At 40.4% G+C, this 20,549-nt stretch overlaps 1 protein-coding gene across 4 annotated transcripts; it reads left to right on the top strand.

The window, feature by feature from the left end:
* Nucleotides 1–1,170: 1,170 nt before the first annotated feature.
* Nucleotides 1,171–20,529, top strand: LOC137274684 (deoxycytidylate deaminase-like). 4 transcript variants are annotated; one of them, XM_067808022.1, is made up of 5 exons: nucleotides 1,171–1,239; nucleotides 4,490–4,595; nucleotides 6,302–6,437; nucleotides 14,148–14,361; nucleotides 18,562–20,523. In XM_067808022.1, exons 1-5 carry the CDS (start codon nucleotides 1,193–1,195, stop codon nucleotides 18,677–18,679), a joined length of 621 nt encoding a protein of 206 aa, XP_067664123.1. In that variant the 5' UTR covers nucleotides 1,171–1,192; the 3' UTR covers nucleotides 18,680–20,523. The 4 variants fall into 4 exon arrangements, with proteins under 4 accessions (XP_067664123.1, XP_067664124.1, XP_067664126.1 ...); XM_067808023.1 differs by lacking the exon at nucleotides 1,171–1,239 and adding an exon at nucleotides 2,814–2,953 and having other exon boundaries at nucleotides 18,562–20,529; XM_067808025.1 differs by lacking the exon at nucleotides 1,171–1,239 and adding an exon at nucleotides 2,917–3,038.
* The last annotated feature ends 20 nt before the right edge of the window (nucleotides 20,530–20,549 follow it).

The following is a 20,549-nucleotide window of genomic DNA, read 5'->3' as shown; positions in this document are numbered from 1 at the left end:
AGTACAGGGGCAGACCATGGCTGTAGACTGAGAAAACGTTAATTTCCAGCTTTAGGATCGGCCAGTGCCTCCATGGGTTAGTATTTAACGTTGGTCGTGCTGACTTCAGCTGGGTCATCGGTTTCTCTATTGTTAAAACACTCACAAACATCAAGTGTGACGTCACAAATAGTATGTTTGTCAACGTCATCTTCCTCCATTGCAACAATGTGTTCAAGTGACTTCATGGTGTCTCTTGTATCGTTGTTCATATAAATTCAAGTTGAGTTTAAATGATTGGAGTTTTCTGTATATATATGCTACAGTTTCATCCGTGCAGCAAGTGTTCTTCACGAGAATATTATATTCTAGACTACTAGATATTTGTGTAGCGCCGATATCTAGTTGGTTCAACTGCTCAAGGGCGCTTTGTTTTCCCTCGATCAGTGGATGCCCATCACAACGGCACATAGTATACAACTCTTGCAGCCTACCCGGCGCACCGAGTTAATGTGGCTTTCCCATCCGTACGAGGTACCCATGCATTCACAGCTGGGTGGACAGGGACAGATAGTCACAGTACTTTGTCCATGTTTACTGCGCGTTGCTGTACCTGCAACTAGGTGTTTGCACGTATTCATGTGACCAACATCTGGTCATATACCAACGGATTCGTGGGTTCTTTTAAGTGCACAGGGTTGTGTACAGCACACTAGGGGTTGTGACAACACTGAAAGGGACTCCAAGGTATTTTACAAACGGGCACAGGTGGGCTCGACCCCGGCACCTGCAAGCTCGCTGGATTAATAGCCCATCGCCTTGGACAGCTCGACCACCGCGCCCCCATAGATTCAAGTTAGGGGCGCCATCTGACTTAGAGAAATCTGACCATGTTGTGACCGAATCTGACCGTTCTCGTGGTTAAAGGTCACATGCAACCATAAAATCAAATATCATTAAAACATAATTATCACTTATTCATGACATGCAATATACATAGCCACTTGTAAAAACACAAATAAACAAAATTATAAGCGTACAATCGCTATTCAAAAGTGCAATATTTTGTACTTGGGCTTACTTCCCCCTAAACGAAGCCCTCGGGAGACCGAACACAGTCATAGCGGGTGGATGTGCGCTCAAGTGTACCGACGGCTTCCGATTGACTGGTTCATTTGCCGATACGCTGAGGTCTCATTGTGCGTTCAGAAAGATGATCTGTTTGGTGGACATTTTAGAAGTATGGCGAGTCACAAGAAAGTAATATTCTTTATGGATAACAACTTCTTTTATATACCGTTGACAAACTAAACATATACACTGGAAACTGTCATTCGTCCAAGTACACAGCAGGACTTCAAACTGACAAGAGTTTGCACCAGTTTCCGTCAGCTCCAGTCATCCGCGAAAAATGGATGTGGTTTGTTTGCAACCCACAGACATAAAAACATGTCATGTGTACAAGTATCACACCTGCGCCTAAATGCATAACATGGCAGAGACAGGACTCGGGTGCACGTGTCATAAATCAATTTATTTTGTTTATGGCGTATAGCCTGATAGGTGTTAAGTTCAAATTTCATGTGGTCAAAGATCGAAGCTGTTTATTGCATGTTGTCCTTAGCAGACAGGCAGGCAGACATATAGGTGTGAATAAACCAGACACTGAGCTTTCTCTGTGACAGAGGCTGCTTACCACAATCAACAAGTTTTTTTTTTATGTAACGAGTAGATTATTTACTTGTCTGTGTGCACACCTGTGATTAGACTACTGCTCACGACATCATATTCCTGGCACGCATATTGTTTCAAACTCCGCATGCGCATGCTTTATGGGCGCAGCGCAGCCTAGCTATTTAGGGAATTTAGTGAATCGTTTGAACTCTTATTTCGCGGGCTTTTTTTTTCATCATGTTTTTTTCCAACTTTATAGAATGAATTGGCATTTTTGATGATCTGTTTCGGTAAGTGCAAACCGAGAGGTATCAGAATCTGCAATTTTATTTGAAGCTTTTAATTTAAAAAAAAATAAATATATGAAAATGTATAACGCGTTTCGAAATACTCGTGTCGTGATATTGTCTTGTAAGCAGTTTCAGTGAAGTGAACATAACTGATAATTACCACTGTGCATTAAGGGATCTGACGACCACTATGTTGTGAAGATCTGGGTTAGAACTGGCCTTCTGCAACCCATGCTAACAGGATCAGATGGTCGGGCTCACTGATCGACTTGGTTGACACTACATGTATATGTGTTTACGTATCCCAGTTGCTCGTGATATCAACCCCTGTATTGTCTGGTCCAGACTCGACATTCACAGACCGACGCCATATATATCTGGAATATTGCTTAAACAGTGCTTGAACTACAGAGTCTGTTTATAACAACGCTGTAAAACATTCGACTAGGTATATATATGTAGATACTAATAAAATGCTCTCAAGACCATATATAAATATAATCGCATTTTCTTATTTTGATCTCAGAATTAAGCAATAATTAATTTTCGATTAATTTATATTTGGTTGCGTATGGATAAAACACATTTTTCATGGGAAATTTCACAGTATTTATTATTAGGAGCGTTAACCTTCCTAGTAAGCTCATATGCTCACATTCGTGGCGGTGATGGTGGGGTTGTTTATGTTTTTTAGAGGAAGAAGTATGTGAAGGGAGCAGTAATTGTTTAGTAAGTCATATAGATACTTTTGTTCTCTCTGGATCTACCATTAGTGTAGAATTAATTTTTATTCAGGTCTTACTATAAAATTATGAATGTATTTCACACATTTTACTTGACATTATTCAGATGTTTCGTACAGAAATGAGTACACTTCCCTCCGCAAACAACGGTCACTTCGACACGTGACCCAAATTTCCCGCAAAATTTAAGGGCCACATCGTGAGAGGGATCAACTTTTTGAAAAGTTGCCAACTTGCAATGGACCAAGGAACTGCTCAGCCGAAGGGGTAATATAGCAAAAGAAGACTGTAGACTCTTGGAAGTAGAATTATCATCAGTCACTGGACCACATAACCACTGTCTGATCGCCGTGTCAGTGTGCTCACTCGAAGTGTCAGGATAATGTTATATTATTTCGTGTTGAAAAAGTATTTAAAAAAGCTTCTAGGTCGGTACACTTCCCACTGCAATGTATCCTCGCGTGTGTTACCCAAAATTATTTAACAACACGTTAGTTAACCTTTGAAAATGAATTTTGTATCCATGAGAAAAACGAGTTGGCCATGAAAGGGAGGTAACCAACAATGGCACACAGAACCAACAATCTTTTTCAACTCCATATTTTTTGTTTCAAACTTTAGACCCGGTTCATCCAAGATTTGATCGGAAAAAAAACTGTAGCATTTTATAAAGATGTGACAAGCTATTATTGCTTGTAAAGCAGAGACCATATTATATGGTGTCTGTTCTAAAGTTATTGCACTAATGATTTATGTAATACATCTAGTGATAAGTTAATAAGATTAAAACCAAAAATTAAATGAAATAAGTAGATCGAAGATAGTATTAATTGTTTGATTGTAGGTTACACATGTATCAAGTGAAATTGATTAAAGTGTAACACGAATCTTATGTAACTTTACGGCCACATTCCCGGAAGGTGTCACTGCGAAACTGCATTTTGTGCATGACAGACCATGTGCAACTCAGAGTCAGGTGCATAGCTGAAATTGAATAAAGCAAAACAACTTGAGTGGCAGGAAAAACATGATGTTGATTGGATGGGATGTTTCACAGTAGATTGACACAGTTTAAGCAGTTACTAGCAGTCTGGAACGGGAGGCATACTATTCATCATTCATATTATTGTTAAAGAAATATTTCTGATATGTTTTCCACAAGAAAGGTACAACAATTTCAAAGAATAAGCAAATCTTGATTTAGAGAAACCGGCATGTAACATCCTGATATATCTATTTGTTATCTGAGATTTTTTAAACATAAAGACCTGAATCATACATTGTCTTCAAAACATTAAACAAACCTCACCAAATGTTGAAAAACCTTCAAAACTTGCAGCATCACAAGGACATTCCTTTATTATAAACTGCAAGTCCGTGAGACGGTATGCACATTCTGACATAATCACATCCTGTGAGATGTCATCCTCATGTTTGTTTTTTATCATGCATACTTGGGGCTGTTCTGTAGTCTTGTGGTCAAATCATTCACTTTTCATGCTGAAAACAATGGTTTAATTCCCCCATGGGTACAGTGTGTGAAATGTGTGAAGCCCATTTCAGATGTCTCCTTCCATAATTTTGCTGGATTGTTGCCAAGACTCACTCGCTCGCTCACTCACTCACTCACTCACTCACTCACTCACTCACTCACTCACTCACTCACTCACTCACTCACTCACTCACTCACTCACTCACTAATACTTATCAGGGCTTTATTTGCCCCAAATTCTGTTAATCAAACAGTGTACAGAAGGCAGTCACTGGTGAGGCCAGTTAGTAATTTCTGATGTATGTTTATAGGGTGGTGGCTAAGAGCCAAAAGAGGGAGGGATATCTGGAGTGGCCGGAGTACTTCATGGCCATTGCGTTCCTCTCTGCTCAAAGGAGCAAGGATCCCAGAACACAGGTAAACTGCACATCACATAGAGGTCAGGAGAAAACAGGTAAAATGTTCATGTTGTAGAGGTCAGGAGAACACGGGTAAAGTGTTCATCATGGAGAGGTCAGGAGAATACAAGTAAACTGATCATGTGGAGGTCAGGAGAACATAGGTAACTGATCATGTGGAGGTCAGGAGGACACAGTTGAAGTGTTCATCATGGAGAGGTCAGGAGAACACAGGTAAAGTGTTCATCATGTGGAGGTCAGGAGAATACAGGTAAACTGATCATGTGGAGGTCAGGAGAACACAGGTAAATTGATCATGTAGAGGTCAGGAGAACACAGGTAAACTGATCATGTGGAGGTCAGGAGAACACAGGTAAACTGATCATGTGGAGGTCAGGAGGACACAGGTAAACTGATCATCATGGAGAGGTGAGGAGGACGCAGGTAAAGTGTTCATCATGTAGAGGTCAGGAGGACGCAGGTAAAGTGTTCGTCATGGAGAGGTCAGGAGGACGCAGGTAAAGTGTTCATCATGTCGAGGTAAGGAGAGTACATGTAAAGTGTTCATCATGTAGAGGTCAGGAGGACGCAGGTAAAGTGTTCATGATGGAGAGGTCAGGAGGACGCAGGTAAAGTGTTCATCATGGAGAGGTCAGGAGGATGCAGGTAAAGTGTTCGTCATGGAGAGGTCAGGAGGACGCAGGTAAAGTGTTCATCATGGAGAGGTCAGGAGGACGCAGGTAAAGTGTTCATCATGTCGAGGTCAGGAGAACACAGATAAGGTGTTCATCATGTCGAGGTAAGGAGAGTACATGTAAAGTGTTCATCATGTAGAGGTCAGGAGGACGCAGGTAAAGTGTTCATCATGTAGAGGTCAGGAGGATGCAGGTAAAGTGTTCATCATGGAGAGGTCAGGAGGACACAGGTAAACTGTTCATCACGTAGAGGTCAGGAGAACACAGGTAAAGTGTTCGTCATGGAGAGGTCAGGAGGACACAGGTAAACTGTTCATCACGTAGAGGTCAGGAGGACACATGTAAAGTGTTCATCATGTAGAGGTCAGGAGGACACAGGTAAAGTGTTCGTCATGGAGAGGTCAGGAGGACACAGATAAGGTGTTCATCATGTTGAGGTAAGGAGAGTACATGTAAAGTGTTCATGTAGAGGTCAGGAGGACACAGGTAAAGTGTTCATCATGTAGAGGTCAGGAGGACACAGGTAAAGTGTTCGTCATGGAGAGGTCAGGACACAGATAAGGTGTTCATCATGTCGAGGTAAGGAGAGTACATGCAAAGTGTTCATCATGTAGAGGTCAGGAGGACACAGGTAAAGTGTTCATCATGTAGAGGTCAGGAGGACACAGGTAAAGTGTTCATCATGGAGAGGTCAGGAGGACGCAGGTAAAGTGTTCATCATGGAGAGGTCAGGAGGACACAGGTAAAGTGTTCATCATGTAGAGGTCAGGAGGACACAGGTAAAGTGTTCGTCATGGAGAGGTCAGGAGGACACAGATAAGGTGTTGATCATGTCGAGGTAAGGAGAGTACATGTAAAGTGTTCATCATGGAGAGGTCAGGAGGACACATGTAAAGTGTTCATCATGGAGAGGTCAGGAGGACACAGGTAAAGTGTTCATCATGTAGAGGTCAGGTCAGGTCAAGTCGGGTCAACAGTGATTGGCCACCACCATTACTCCCAATATTTGTTTAATGTGATGGTGTTTCAGGTCGGAGCATGCATTGTGAACAAGGAGAAAAAGATAGTTGGAATTGGCTACAATGGGATGCCCAATGGCTGTAGTGATGACCGGATGCCATGGGGAAGGGATGCAGAGAATGTGCTCCAGACTAAACATTTATACGGTGAACCATTTGTGACATTCCACTTGCGCTAGTGCTGATCGAGTTGTATACAGAAACTGCATGCTTCTATTTTAGGGGAGCTGTCGTCTTTTGTTCGCAGAGAATGCTGCTGAACAGTTGACAAACTGACCCTGTATAACACAACTTCATGTGGCTTGATAATGGCTGCTCTGTACTTCACTACTTTCAAAGTGGTTGTATCGCAGAATGTTTCTTATGCCTCATGTTAATGGGTTGTACTTTGAGTATAATCCATTAAACAGAGTAAATATATTTTTCCTTAATTTTTCCTTATTCTGACTCATGCTTATTGCTGATCTCCTCTTCCCTGGCGAAGGTAGAATACCTGAAATCCCTTGAAGTTCCCTTCTAAAAGAAGCGGACGTAAAATAAACTCGCCCACGTGTAGCCTTCCCTTTTCCCGTGCAAACGGTCAGATGACCGACCATGATCTTTACTTTCTCCTTATCGCCCAATGTGGGCGGCTGGAGGTACCTGAGGTCCCCATACAGCGATAAGTTCTCCTTTTATTTTGGTCTTTTAAACTAAATTCTGGTCGGATACGGTATTTTGATTTATATATACATTATATTTTATGAAATTTGTGATTATTGTGTCTTTATTTAGCACGTATTTCTTCAACTGAGACTTAGACTCAGTTGATGAAATCGTGTCTACAGTGTAGATTACGACCCTCACTTAATTTGTCTGGCGTGTAAACCCACATGTTCTTATAATACTCGTAAAGTTTTCATAGATTTGTCTAATTCAGAATTTACTCTCTATACACGGTCTGTTTACAGACGTGCTAGGGACAGGCAACGTCGCTTGCATTAGTCACGTCTAAAACAAGTGATTTAAATTCGGGTAACATCTGGTGAGATTCATTCCAGTGATATGTCTGGTGTTTCTCTGGGGTAATGTCTGGGGTCCTGCGTGTCGTCCCTTGAACCACAGAGAGATCTTCATCAGAAGTGAGACTGTCACAAGTTGAAGTCTAAATCATGAAAGATGAAGTCATCTTCTTCCAAGTCATCGCAGAGATATCTTTCTTCGATGAAGAAATCGCTTGGAGAAGAAATTGTCCCTCTACATTTTCTACTTATGTTCGATGAACCTCCGTTTGTCCTACTCAATGAGGTAGATATCAACCAACGCAGTCATCGGGCGGCAGCCTCTAGATCAACCCCAACGGCATCATCATCGCCTCTCAACCCTGATGAAGATCACCAGACAATGCAGACTTCGTCAACGTCAGTCACAGCAGACAACTTTACAGTTCAGCAGTCGCTACACGTAACACAGCATTTCGACGCAGGTGCCTTCATGCAACAGTTTACAACGCATATGATGTGTTTGATGGAGCGGCGTTTTGAAGAAGAGAGAAGACTGCACTCGTCATCATCGTCGACTGCAGTACTCACCTAGATCTGCACTCCGGAAGATGAAGAGGACCTGTATGCACGCACTCATGGGAAGAAGATGGTCACCAGTGTCCCCTTCTTCACGTCGCAGTCGAGAGAAGGATCCATCCACGCACAGTGAGTGCACTGGCAGGAGTGAGGATTTGCACTCTCATGAGTGAGGATTCGCGCTTGCGTGAGTGCACTTGCGGAACTACTCCTCAATGCAGAAGGTCTTCTTCAGTCTCCCCAGCTCATCGAAGGTGTTGTCGACAGTCATCATCCCCCTCATTGCAAGAGGTAAGAAGTTGAACACTCGTGAAGAGAGGTTATCCTCTTTTCGTCGCTCCCATGGAGGAAACAAGCGCACCCAGACGTCCAGCAGTGTGTCTAGGGGTGGAAGAAGAGGTCATTATTGAAGATCAGTTTTGGAACGACTGGAGTCTTCCTCCCCCAGCCATTCCCGTACAACCATCTCAAGTGGGTGGTCGTCTTCAACTTTACTGGGAAAATTGGAGAAACCTCAAAGACAACTACGTCATGAAAATTCTGCGAGATGGCTACAAGATCCCGCTGGGAACTACTCTGCCGCTCCTATTGTCTATGCAGCACATCAACTACAGTCCGTTTGATTCCATATGAGACCGATGAATTGCTCACTAATACAAAATCTAATAATTGCAACACAACCAAATTTTGTACAGCCACATGAAATCGACAGACCAACTCTGATGATGTGTCTCATAATTTGGGACATCCGAATAAAAATAAAAAAGTTGTTTAACAAACGATCATTTTCATATAGGTGGCCGGATGTTCATGCTGAGGATGAATGGAAATTGCACCATCAAATTGTGGTACCGAAATTATTTTGAAAATATGTACTTTCATTGGCACATGAAAGTCCCATGGCAGGTCATTTGGGTGTAAACAAAACTTGTGAGAAAATTTTGGCACATTCCTTTTGACCCAGTTTGAGACCAGACGGGCTGAATTTTGTAAGACCTGTGATGCATGCCAAATTGTTGGAAAACCAAACCAGAATATTCCTTCTGCTCAATTGAAACCTATACCCTCATTTGAGGAACCTTTCAGTAGAGTTATTATTGATTGTGTTGGTCCACTACCTAAGACTAAGTCTGGTAATCAGTATTTGCTCACTATCATGTGTGCTGCTACCAGATTTCCTGAAGCAATTCCGCTTCGGAGGATTGTTGCTCCTGTGATTGTCAAGGCTTTGATAAAGTTTTTCACCTTTGTTGGTTCGCCAAATGTTGTTCAGTCTGATCAGGGCTCAAATTTTATGTCTAAGGTGTTTCAACAAGCTATATACCAGTTAGGTATTAAGCAAGTTAAGTCTAGTGCTTATCATCCAGACTCACAGGGAGCTTCAGAAAGACTTCATCAAACTTTGAACAATATGATCAAGACCTATTGTTTTGAGACAGCGAAAGACTGGGATGAGGGTGTGCATTTGTTGTTTGCTGTCAGAGAGTCAGTTCACGAAAGTTTAGGGTTTAGCCCCTTTGAACCAATATTTGGTCACAGTGTGCATAGGCCACTAAAACACTTAAAAGAACAATGGCTCAATGAGACCTGAGATCAATCTCTTAGACTATGTGTCTACATTTAGGGACAGACTATTAAAAGCAAGTGAGTTGGCCAGAAAGTCAAAAGAGAGAAATTTTACTTGTGGTGAGAAGGTGTTAGTTTTGTTTCCCACTTCCTGGTCAGCCACTGAGAGCAAGATATCAAGGCCCATATGTTGTTGACAAAAAGGTTAGCGACACAGACTATGTCATCCTGACGCCTGGTCGTCGTAAACAAAAGAGATTGTGTCATGTCAACATGATTAAGAAATATCATGACATGTTAGAAACCAAACATGTAAATTGTATTGCCACACTCTCCCCAGTTACTGATTGTACTAAAGACAGTTGTGAAAATGTTGACAACATTGATGATTGTGTTAGCAATGTGAAGTTTGAGGATCTTAGTGATAATATTTAGCATAAGTTGAGAAATTCTGTTGTGTTAGCTCACCTGATGAGAAATTATCACATTTATCCCCTGAGCAGAAAATTCAGATGTCAGATTTGATTCATGAGTTCTCTCACTTATTTCCTGATGTGCCTGGTTGAACTGATGTTGTTAGCCATGATATAGATGTAGGTGATGCTGTGCCTGTAAAACAACACCCATATCAGATGAATCCAGTGAAACGTGAAGGTAAAGAGGCGAAATACATGCAAGACAATGACATTATTTAATCCAGTGACAGTCCATGGAGTTCACCATGTATTCTTGTGCCGAAAAGTGGAGGTGGTTGGCGCTGCCGTGCTGACATAAAGTTATCAATGCGCTCTCACGAACTGATACGTATCCATTCTGAGAGTGGACGATTGCATTGATCGCATTGGTCAAGCTAATACATAAGTAAGTTTGATGTACTGAAGGGCTTCTGGCAGATTCCACTCACAGACCGTGCAAAGAAAATATTGGCATTCGCTACACCAGATGGGCTGTATCAATACAAGGTGATGCCGTTTGGTTTGAAGAACGCTCCAGCGACATTCCAGAGACTTGTCAACAATGTCACATCAGGCCTTGATCGTGTCGAGGCTTACATGAATGATGTCATCGATTTCGACATGCTTTCTTCAAAAGACTTTCTGAGGCGAAGTTAACTGTGAATCGCATGGCCAGGTACAACCAGTTCATGCTAAAGTTGAAGCACTTGTACATTTTCCAGTACCTCAATCTAAGAGAGAACTCGTGAGATTCTTGGGTATGGCTGGCTATCACAGAAAGTTTTGTCAAAACTTCTCAGATGTTGTATCTCCACTTACCAACCTTTTTTGGAAAAAGATAAAATTTCAGTGGGATGGCTGTTGTCAGACTGCATTTGAAAAAGTCAAAGCCATACTCATGAATTCTCCAGTATTGCAGTCCAATTTTGAGGAAGCATTAAAGTTGTAAATAGATGCAAGTGATGTTGGTGCAGGTGCTGTCCTGATTCAAGAGGATGATTCAGGGATTGAACATCTAGTTTGTTATTTTTCAAAGAAAGTTGACAAGCACCAAAGAAATTATTCAACCATTGAGAAAGAGACATTAGGTCTTTTGTTAGCTTTACAGCATTTTGAAGTGTACCGTGGTACCACTACTTTGCCAATTGAAGTGTTTACTGATCACAATCCCTTGACTTTTCTTCATAAAATGAAGAACAAGAATCAGAGACTTATGAGGTGGAGTTTGACCTTGCAAAGGTTCAATCTTGTGATCAAACACATTAAAGGCAAAGACAATGTTTGTGCTGATGCACTTTCCAGGGTATAAATGTATGATTACTTGATGCTGTATGTATAGATCTGCATTTTGTCATAGTAATTCTGCAAGAGGTTTCTCATATTACTCATATTATTACATGTCTTGGTATTATGTTGTTATTGCTATGACTGTAACAGAAAGTTTCTGCGAAATTTCTGTGTTACGAGTGTGTATTTTCTGTATATTTTGTTATTAATTAAGTAATAATTATTATTGGGTCACAACATTTAGTGTTTTGAATAATAATTATGATGGGTCACATTTCGTTTTAATAGATTTTTAACTCTTTTAGAATTCTGGTTTTTCAGAATTTATCTGCTCTTAGTTTTCTATGTGTTTTCTTCCGGGAGACTTATTCGAGGGCATTCTACAGTGTAGACGATGGTCGTATGTGCCCGACCTTTCGGGAAATGACTGTATATATATAAAGAGGCTGGTTGCCGTGTTGCACATTCACATAACTGGAGGATATACATCACTGCCAGCGCTTGATCATCAAAACCCGTCAACGCCTGAATCTACGTTATCTGTTGTCAGACTGATCACTGTGTTTACATTCTGCATAGTTGATTCTCTCTCACACCAAGACTTTGGTGAGTTTGCTAATAAATATATTTTGTGACCCATTGACTTAGATTTTGTCTTACTTGTATTGAATTTGTAATCAGTATTGTGAAATTGACTTGTGAGTTTGTATACCTTGCTCTCGTTGCATAATAATACAATTTGAATGTTTTAGACTTGTCTTTGTTCTGTTTTGCTGCTTCACAGGGGATTTCCTACATCATTTGTCACGGTAAATTCTTAACCGTAACAAAGCACATCAAGAGAAAAGTCAACTCAGACTAAAGTTAGACTTCACCATCAGGCTACTAACACAACTGGGATGGTTAGTAAACAACATGAAGTTGGAATTGGAAATTCAACAAGATCTCAAGTTCCTTGGGATTCATTTTATCACAACATTGAATCAGATTGTCATCCCAGAGGACCAGTGGGTCAAGATTCAAAGCAAGCTCTACTCTCTCCGTTGACACTCCGACAATGGCAGTGTCTACTGGGTCTCATCACGTCAGCACAAGATATGACCAGAAGAGGAAGACTACAACTGCGTCTGTTACAACGGTTCTTGAATCTTCATCTTAACAACAGAGGTCAGATTCTGCTCCCAGACAGTCTAAAGCCATTTAACATTGGTGGACTCACCGATCGAACATCTGTGCAGGGACTTTTATGTTAGAGCCGGCATTCAACAACCATCTCTACGTAGATGTATCTCTGCAAGGACGGGGAGCTCATCTAGACAACGAAGTCGCAGCAGGGATGTGGAACAAAGAAAAGCAAGCTCTTCATATCAATCAGCTGGAAATGAAAGCGGTCATTCACACTATCCATCACTGGTCGACAATATTGAAAGACAAGCTACTGATGATACACACAGAAAACTCAACAGTGGCTTTTTACATAAACAAGCAGGGGTCAGCAAGATCACCATCTCTTCTTCACCTTGACGTTTCAACTCTTCGATCTAGTCGACAGTGTGAATCTTCAAATAAAAGCATGTCACATACCAGGAGCATGCAACATCATGGCAGACGCCTTATCTCGTCCTCTTCGTCCACCACCAACAGAATGGATGCTGCATCGAGAGGCATTTCAACAAATCAGCCAGACATTCGGATCGCCGCATATATACTTATTTGCAACAAGGTTCAACAAACAGACAACAACCTTTGTATCACCGATACCAGATCTGTTAGCCAGGGCAACAGACGCTTTCAGCATCCCATGGGAAGGACTAAACGTGTTCCCGTTTCCCCCTCCCGTGCTGCTACCAAAAGTCATCAAGAAAAACAGACCAAGAGGCTACAACTGACTTTGGTCGCACCTTACTGGCCAACGAAACAGGTCAACCGGACAGAGAGTTCCGCATACCAGCCTTGTCTTCAATGCTAGGACCTCATGATACGCAAGACTTATCATTATTATCCAGTCAGAGCATTGCAGATATACATTGCACGTACTGAGTCTAGAAGCTAACGCTTCAAGCGCCTATTTATCCCTATATCCACTGAGACACCTACGTAAGTATCCTGCAACACTATCTCAGTGTGGATCAGAGCTGTTACACTTAGAGCCTATAAAGCAGCAGGAATGGAACCTCCACGAGCCTCCAACCCTCATGAAGTCAGAGCCATAGCCTCTACACCAGCTCTACATGGAAATTGCTTGCTATCAACTATAATGGAGGGCTGCTTTTGGAAGTCAAACACCTTGTTTGCCAACCATTAACTTCGAGATATAGCCACGGAGGACGTCACTGGCATTCATCAGTTTGGGCCTCTCGTTGTTGCTGAGCAACTAACAGTTCCCCGAAGGCTCTGACTTCACTCACCCGATATATCACAGGACTTGTGGAAGCCAGACGCTCCGCGGAGTGTAATCGTGGAAGGTCCATGCACACGTCTTGAACACTAGTTACTTTTGATGTCATCAGGTGCCAGTCTACGGAAGACAGGTTTGACTGGATGTGATCCCCTCCAGATTCTACAATGAATATTAGAAGAACACGACCGAATTATCGACGTTACAAGTTCCTGTTGGGGGGGAAATTATTGGACGTAATTTTGACAGCCATGGATTTGATATTTTATACTTATCCTGACTCATGACGAAAGCCCTCTCAGCCGCTCCTCACAGGCATGCTGAATTCCTATAATTCTTGTGTCGGGCAATTCTTAATCAGCTGACCATGTGCATGGGTAAAGGGAGGCTACTCGTGGGTGAGTGTATTTTTACGTCCTCTTCTTTTAGAAGGGAACTTCAATGGATTTCAGATGTTTCACTACCTTCGCCAGGAACAGGAGAAAAGCAATTAAGCATGAGTCAGGATAAGTATAAAATATCAATTTTATTCAGAAAATAACATTACTGACTGTGTTCTTAAATTCAAGAGCCATTTTATGATTTATTACAGTATGCCATGCTGAACTGAATGCTGTGTTAAACAAGAATTCTGCGGATGTGAAAGACTGTACCATATACGTGGCTCTGTTTCCGTGTAATGAATGTGCCAAGGTGGTGATCCAGTCCGGCATCAAGGAGGTGGTCTACTATTCTGACAAGTATCACGACAAGCCAGAGTTCATAGCATCCAAGACACTGCTCGACTTAGCTGGAATTACTTACAGGTACATAAAGAATATTTACTACAAACAATCATGTTGTAAAATTTTAGTGGAGTGGCTTGGTTTGCCAGATTGATACTTGGTGGCAGAAAAGCTCCTTTTTTGCACAGAAGTGGCCTGTAGTTTTCTAGACATAAAATGATTAGGATGCAGGCCATATTTACTCCAGTTTTTTTGAGTAGTGAAATTATACAGAGAATCATCCTTTCAGTTCTAAGAAGAATTCTTTGTTTCTGTGATAATCTCGATCCAAATTATATTAATTTGTAAACATGTTTTAGTGTCGTGTGTGTATCAGTTAATGTCTGAAGTGAGTGCTCATATCCTTTTGTTACTAAACATTCTTTTGCAATGACCCAAGTGTCTGTCTCAACCTTCATCATGGCATCCTTCTACATCAGACGAATACTGAAAATAGGTGCAATGTTGATAATGGAGCACACTGACTCATATTCACTGAAAACCCAGGCTGTTTCTGTTTGAAACTAGTGACATGTTAATTAATGTGGAGCTGATCTGTTACTGTGTCATTCTTCATGGGAGGGTCGAATACTTTACAGAGCTTGGTTACTTGTCCATTGTACCATGCTAAGTGGAACTTGGAAGTGAGAATAATCATACAGAAATGCCTACCAATGGGCACTGAAGAAGAACACTGCGACAATGTAAAATGTGTAACTTTGCAAGGATTGCAGATGAATTTCAATTTGTTCTGAATTGTCAAGCTTATAAAAGCTTAAAGGTCACATGCAACATAAAACACAACTTTGCAGATTCTGATACCTTTCAGTGTGCAGTTTCCGAAGCAAATCATAAAAAACGCCAATTCACCCCATAAAGCTGAAAAAGATGTGAAAAAATGCTGTTCAAACAATTCACAAAGTTCAAACAATTGACAAATTTTCCCCAAGCACTTGGAGGGAAAATGTGGTTTCAACAGCTAGGCTGCGTTGTAGTAGGTTCGTGGAGCTTAAAACAGTATGCCTGCCCGGAATATGAGGTCGTGAGCAGTAGTCTTATTTTGATTGTGTGCACAAACAAGTAAATAATCTACTTGTTGAATAAAAAACATGTTGAATATGATAAGCAGACTCTGTCACAATGAAAACTCAACGCCTGGTTTATTGACACCTATATGTCTTCCTGTCTGCGAATGACAATGTGCAATGCACAACTTCAATCACAACTTCACTTTATTTTTTTATAATCACAAATGCATTTTATATGTCATGAACAAGTGATAACTGTGTTTTAACTATGTTATGTTTGATTTTTTGGTTGTATGTGACCTTTAAGATCTAAATACGTCCTGTTTGTCTGTACGTCCAAAAATATCAAATCTAGTTTTAATAACGTAATGGCATCTGGTGATACAAACGTTATTATGAAGCTGCAACTTTATGTTGACTATGCACTACGTCTGAGATGTCAAATGTTGTAACATGCAAATTCATCTGCTGGTTATATCATCTGTATGTGGGTGATACTATAAATGCAATAACAGCACCACAACTGTGGAAAGTGTGCAAGTTAGCCATTATTGAAGCTGAACTTCCTGTTATGATGCCCAGTGTATGAAACTTTGAAAGACTAAGATCTCAAATGACACTGTTTGCCTTTACATCCATGAAATAAACTTATGATCATCAACCTAACACAAACCTTATCAATAAGCTACATCATCATGTTTACTATGCACTGAGTTTGAGACATCCACGTTAGTAACATACAACGTCCAACCTGCTGCTGTGTATGGGCTGGAGGCAACACATGATGAATAAAACAATTGAAAAAGAACTATTGTAGGACTATACTCACTTCCAAACTGTATGCAGATCTTTTAAGACGAGGATACTTTGGTAAATGATGAGATTAATCTTTGCTTTAGAAAACATGGAAAGAATGTTGAAAATCAAGACACAAGTGATCTTTATTCATAACCAAGCACATTTTGTGATAGTGCCAATAACAATAACATTGATCACAACATAATGTCAGTAAGATGACATTTTGAAGTGCCATGTGGCAAGAAACCTTCAGAGCTATGGAAAATGATATTTCAGGATTGACCTCCATTAACAGCCAGTTTGGTATCCTCTGGATACACTGTTGATGAGAATCAGTTATGTCATCTTATTATTAGCAACCATCGTCTTCACCCTCACCAGTGAAGGAAAATGGAGCATTTCTGGAGACAGTGTATTGGTATCATGCCTTTTTAAGAGAGAGAGAACTGAGAGATGAAGTAGTTAATATATTCCTTCTATATGATCAGTTTTTTCCGGCCTCACTGTCATGGAGCTCCTGAGCAGGTTGAAAACAGTTGATTAAGAAAACCATAAAGCCTAAGAAAAAGTCACCTGTTGAAATCACCTGATAATCATGGAAAAAGTCACCCTGTGGAAATCACCTGATAATCATGGAAAAAGTCACCCTGTGGAAATCACCTGATAATCATGGAAAAAGTCATGCCAAGCATAACTAACTAACATAACTGTGATAGATAACTATACCTCAACCATTCTACAGATTAATAGGCACCAACAATATGAATAAACACTGCTGACAGTTTACATCAGCCTTGCTAGTCTCACAAGACTTCTCAGAGTTCACTTTGTTCTTTCATGACACTGGAAAACAAAGCTCTCCATGGAAGACCCAACGAAAAATATTATGAGTTGCCTCCCTTCCATCTCCTGAAACCCCTTTGTCAATGGTCAAGATAACAACACTTGAACCATTCCACCGGCTCAACCAGTTTCTGAAGGAGCAAGGAATATAGATATTTATTGTACAGTAGCTGCAACAACCCAGTTGCTGCCTTGACCAACTATCGTTTCCAGGAAGTATTGTCTTCATGTCATCTCAGAGACTTGCACGCTTTCCTAGGTATGGGTTAAAAGCTAACTCACACTGGTCAGATCTTTAGTATGTCAGTCTTGGGAGTCATCATTCACCTTTGATAGGTTAACGTTAACTGTTTGTGATAGTTAAGACACAGATGTTAAAAACGTTGATTTAGATAATGAACCATCTTTGACCACTAGGCTACCCCATCTGGTATGCTGAAAGCTAAAGATAAGAAGTCTTTCAGACAAGACGAGACTCAATATTGCTCAATATCCCCCAGTGTTAGTCTTTTAGATGGTTTTCTGTGTTAATCCCGTTTTAACATTCTGCTACATACAAATCATGTCCTGCCTTTATACCTTCTTATTAATGTGTACTATGTATAGAAGAAAATACCTTTGAGGTTTTGGTAGACAATGTTAAACCAGAGGTGTTGAATAATTACATGTAGTCAGGCAGATTATGCAGAGTTACCTCCATTCTCTTGAAGGTAATCTCGAGTCAACAAAGATGGACAAGTTGTGCTTGTCAGTTGCTAAGTTTGAAGTACACCTGGTTTTTTTAGATATTACTGTATGGGAATGGTCCTGATTCTGTATGTTTGTGTATGGCCGTACGTGGCATTGGATTGTGAACATATAGGTAGTCAGTTAAAACAATATAGACATTGTTGAATTAATTTTCAATTGTAATCTGTCCATGACGTAAGTTTACCCAAAAATGTAGATAATCATTTAATGAAGCTACATTACAATAACTGAAACCTACGTAAAATCAATTTAATGACAGTAACTATAGATAGATAATTCAGCCCCACTTCCTTTGTTGACCCGGTGGACGTGTGGTAGAATGTCTGCCAACAAATTTGAGAATTGTAATTCCAGTCTTGCTAGGGAGATTTGCTCTTTGAACTTAGTCTTGGACGATATTTTTCATCTGATTTCAAATACTCATATATCATTTGAGTGTTGATGTTCATATAAATAGGAAAAGATGGTTGCAGAAACTAAAACATGGGAAGGTCTTACTAACGAAACCTGTCCTTACAAAACAAATACCTCAAATGGGGTCACTCTGGGAACAGATGACCTAATATATAGTGAGAGGCTTGCTTCAGGTTTTGTATAGCTGGGTTACATATTACAGTGATTACACGCATACTTTAAAATGCCAATTCTGCCATTTTCTCTGATTATATCAGCAATTGTCTTATTCTCTTGCGTATATGTTTTATTCTTATGTCAGTCTATTCATAGTTCAGTGCTCATCAGGAGTACAGTATGAATTTTCCGTGGGAGGTCTTGTGTTGCTTTTCATGTCATGTTTCCTGCAGGCAGTTTGTCCTTGTTTCAGACAATATCGGCCGACAAGAAAGCAGATTGTGATTGACTTCAGTTCCATTGAAGCTTTCAACAACAATATCGAGGAAGATTTGAGGAAGGTCAATCTGGATGAATCCGGAACCCAGTAATTGTTTTGAGCAGATGACGCCAATATGTTGGCAAAGATGAAGATGACCTTGACCTGTGTAATATTGACTGACAGTGAGTGAGTGTGATGGAAAGGGTATGCTGTTATTTTTCAATATTCCAGCTCTATTCCTTCTTGGTGTGCACACATGGGGAACTGAATCTAGGTCTCCCACAGGTGAATATTGTTTTAATGTGGATCTGATGTACTACTGGTATATAAGAACTGTTGAAAACATTTCTTCTCCCTAATATATCATGCTGTATATTATCACACCATTTTCATACCTGTGAAGATGCAGGTTACACTTGGCAACCCATTGTGACATGTGGCATTGCATCCCAGTTACTAAGGTTGATACTCATGATTTTGATGAGTGGATCGTCAGGTCCTTATTTACAGACAGTCACCATATAGCTGGAACATTGCTGAGTACGGTGTTAAACAACAAAGAAACAAAATAAAACACATCATTCTTATGCTAGTTGTGATTTTTTTCAAGTATTTCATTTCTTAGCAGATATATGAACCTTTATTTTTCTACACTGAGACAAACACCTAAATTTCTCCAACAAACTGATCAAACTCGGTGTCCATTTACTAACACCAGTGCCAGTCTGGTTAGTGTCATCACAGCTTAGCACTGCTTACTGTATCAGGTTTATGGAGTTGGGAGTTGATGGGAGTAATGGATGTCTGACATCATGGGTGGATGTTTGACAGTCCCCTTTATCTGACATAACAGAGCTTCAAGTTAAAATAAAGTGTAAAACTTGAAGTGATTTCATCAGTATTTTAGGCAATGTATATTAGTTTTAACTATTGCCTTTGTGTGGCTGTTAATTTGAGTTCATGTCTTGTGAGGCAATTCCGTAGGTGGTCACAATCCATTATCTCCTGAAGCAACCACATAGCGTCAACAACTGCTAACTTGTCTTGTGTGTAGAAACATGAAATATTACAACACAGATCAGGTATTTGATGTCTGTTTAAGATAACATGAACCGACACCGTGACTTCCATCAGATGGTGTTTGATTCTTCTGTTTCTCAGTCTCCTTGCATCTCATGTCTCAGCCCTTGGGTTGTAGCAGCTTGACGTACAGAGTTACCTCCCCTGCACATGCTGTAAACTCTGAATTCTGGATTAGAATCCTGATTTACCCATGTAAATTTTAGGTTTGTCTGCCACGTACCAGACCTAGATTTCACTAAAGAGGTGACCTGTTTTCTCTAGGCTCTGCATTCTCATGAAACAGATGCACCATGATATGACAGTGGGTATGAGATAGTGGGTGGGATCCAGACAGACCCATTCTCCCTGCTTCTCTTGGTCAGGGGTCGAGAGGAGACTGATGTAGCACATCACATCATTGGTGTTAGTCTTTTGACTGAGGAAGACTTCCAGCTGGTTCAAGCTGGTGAAAAACACTCTGAAGAACTGAAACTGCCATTATGCTGCTCCTGTTTCAGAGCTGCATCCTCATGGATAGTCCTGCTATTGAAGCAAGGGACATCTTCACTGAATTAATGTACACATGTACTCTGTGATATCTTATTTGTCTGTATTTAATCCTGGAGACATTTTCAACTGTATGATCTTGTAAGAACTACAGCGACGACCAAATCATGGATTGATTGTCATCCTTCATCTATGACAAGAAATGTCTGTCTTAAGTATGTGTTTTAACAAACATGTATGTTAAGGAAATTAATTTCTAGCAGAGCGACAGTTCTTGTTTTATGAAAACTAATAATTTGAAGAATAGCTTTTTATGATTATATATTTATGACAATTGAAATTATGTTTACATGTTTCATTTAAATAAAGCTTTGTGCTGTTAAATTTGCAGTTTGCAGTTTGTTTGTATA

This window comes from Haliotis asinina, chromosome 2, assembly GCF_037392515.1.
Source record: "Haliotis asinina isolate JCU_RB_2024 chromosome 2, JCU_Hal_asi_v2, whole genome shotgun sequence".
Classification (NCBI taxonomy): domain Eukaryota; kingdom Metazoa; phylum Mollusca; class Gastropoda; order Lepetellida; family Haliotidae; genus Haliotis; species Haliotis asinina.
This window is presented reverse-complemented; position numbering and strand designations above follow the sequence as displayed.

Excerpts from the sequence above, each read along its gene's own strand:
- LOC137274684 (XM_067808022.1), top strand. The coding sequence starts at position 1,193 with ATGATCTGTTTGGTGGACATTTTAGAAGTATGGCGAGTCACAAGAAA. Across the intron at positions 1,240-4,489 it reads GTATGGCGAGTCACAAGAAA|GGTGGTGGCTAAGAGCCAAA; the intron begins GTAATATTCTTT and ends GTATGTTTATAG. Across the intron at positions 4,596-6,301 it reads GCAAGGATCCCAGAACACAG|GTCGGAGCATGCATTGTGAA; the intron begins GTAAACTGCACA and ends ATGGTGTTTCAG.